The 1,491-nt window shown below is 41.0% G+C and overlaps 1 protein-coding gene across 1 annotated transcript; it reads left to right on the top strand.

Moving 5' to 3' along the window:
- The first annotated feature begins 639 nt into the window (after positions 1–639).
- On the top strand, positions 640–1,194 carry LOC141657531 (uncharacterized). The gene has a single exon (XM_074464799.1). The coding sequence runs from the start codon at positions 640–642 to the stop codon at positions 1,192–1,194; it is 555 nt and encodes a 184-aa protein (XP_074320900.1).
- Positions 1,195–1,491: the final 297 nt, after the last annotated feature.

Raw genomic sequence — 1,491 nt, 5'->3', positions numbered from 1 at the left:
AATTATAAGGCCCTGGCAGCCTGACATTGATCTAGAAAAAGAGGAAATTAAAAGTGTGCCAGCATGGATTAGGCTTAAAGGTTTACCTTTGAAATTTTGGGGCCACAGTCTTCCAAAACTCGCTAACCTGGTTGGCAAATATGTGAAAAGTGACGCTGCCACAGAGAGTAAAACCAGATTAGGGTTTGCTAGACTTATGGTTGAATTGAAAGTTGATCAAAAATTCCCTTCACATATTATCTTTCTGGATGAAAAGCAGAATAGAATACAAATACCTGTGGAATACGAGTGGAAGCCTAGTACCTGCAACAAATGCAAACAAATAGGGCATGAACAAATTAACTGCAGGAAAGGTTTCAACAAAGAGGTTAAGAAAATCCAAAAGGTTTGGAGGCCAGTTCAAGTGAAGAAAACTCAGGCTCCAATTGCAGCATCCATCACAGCACAGGATCCCAGTACCTCATTGGCAAAGCCTGTCCAGAGTAATGGGACTATTTCCCCTGTAAGACTCCCTAAGCAGGGTTTTGATGTCAGCTCAACCACACAAGGATCTCCTACTTATAAAGAGGTCTTGAGTGGTCAGAGCTCTCCTAAGGAAGGTAGTGTGCGTAATGGTAATGAGCCTCCTAATCTACCTCCATGATTAAGCTAGGCTTTTGGAATGTTAGGGGGTTGAATAGGGAGGAGAAGCAGAAGTTTGTGAATAATTTTCTTCATAAGAATAAAGTAGCTGTTTTTGGTCTCTTAGAAACAAAAATAAAAGCTAGCAATAAGAATAAGTCTATGTATAGGGTCTTCCAGGATTGGAGTCTTACATCTAATAATAATAAACACCCAGGGGGAAGAATTATTGTGCTTTGGAATCCTCACTGGGCTGACATTCATATACTTGAGTATGATGCTCAGTATATTCACATGTCTGTCTTGGACAAGATAGGCAATAATCAGTTTCACTATACTATTGTTTATGCCTACAATGGGATCAGTGAAAGGGAGTCTTTATGGAGTAATATGAGTCGTATAGCTAGGTCTATGAGTGGACCATGGGCTGTTGGGGGTGACTTCAATTGTGTTTTAAATGCAAATGAAAGACTGGGGGGCTCAGTGAGTAGTGCAGAGTCTGACCCTTTTCAGGATTGCTTGGATACCTGCCATTTAATTGACAGTCAAGCTCAAGGGGGTTACTATACCTGAAATAATAAGCAAGAACCTGAGACTAGAATTTATAGCAGATTAGACAGATTCTTGATCAATTGTGACTGGGCCGATATGTTCCCTCATTTGTGTGCCAACTTCTTACCTGAGGGTACTTATGACCACACACATTGTATAGTTGCTGGGAGGCATCAAGATGGGCAGAGAAACCGTCCTTTCAAGTACTTTAATATGTGGAGTACTTCTCCTCTGTTCCACAGTATTGTTGAGCAAGCATGGGAGCAAAGAATTAGAGGAACCAGAATGTTCAAATTGGTCACTAGGCTGAAGAGACTC

This window comes from Silene latifolia, chromosome 1 (assembly GCF_048544455.1).
Source record: "Silene latifolia isolate original U9 population chromosome 1, ASM4854445v1, whole genome shotgun sequence".
In the NCBI taxonomy this organism is placed as follows: Eukaryota; Viridiplantae; Streptophyta; class Magnoliopsida; order Caryophyllales; family Caryophyllaceae; genus Silene; species Silene latifolia.
Note: the sequence above shows the minus strand (reverse complement) of the source record. Positions and strands in the feature narration are given on the sequence as shown.

What these genes read in the sequence shown, in the direction of transcription:
- LOC141657531 (XM_074464799.1), top strand. Translation starts at nt 640, where the DNA reads ATGATTAAGCTAGGCTTTTGGAATGTTAGGGGGTTGAATAGGGAGGAG.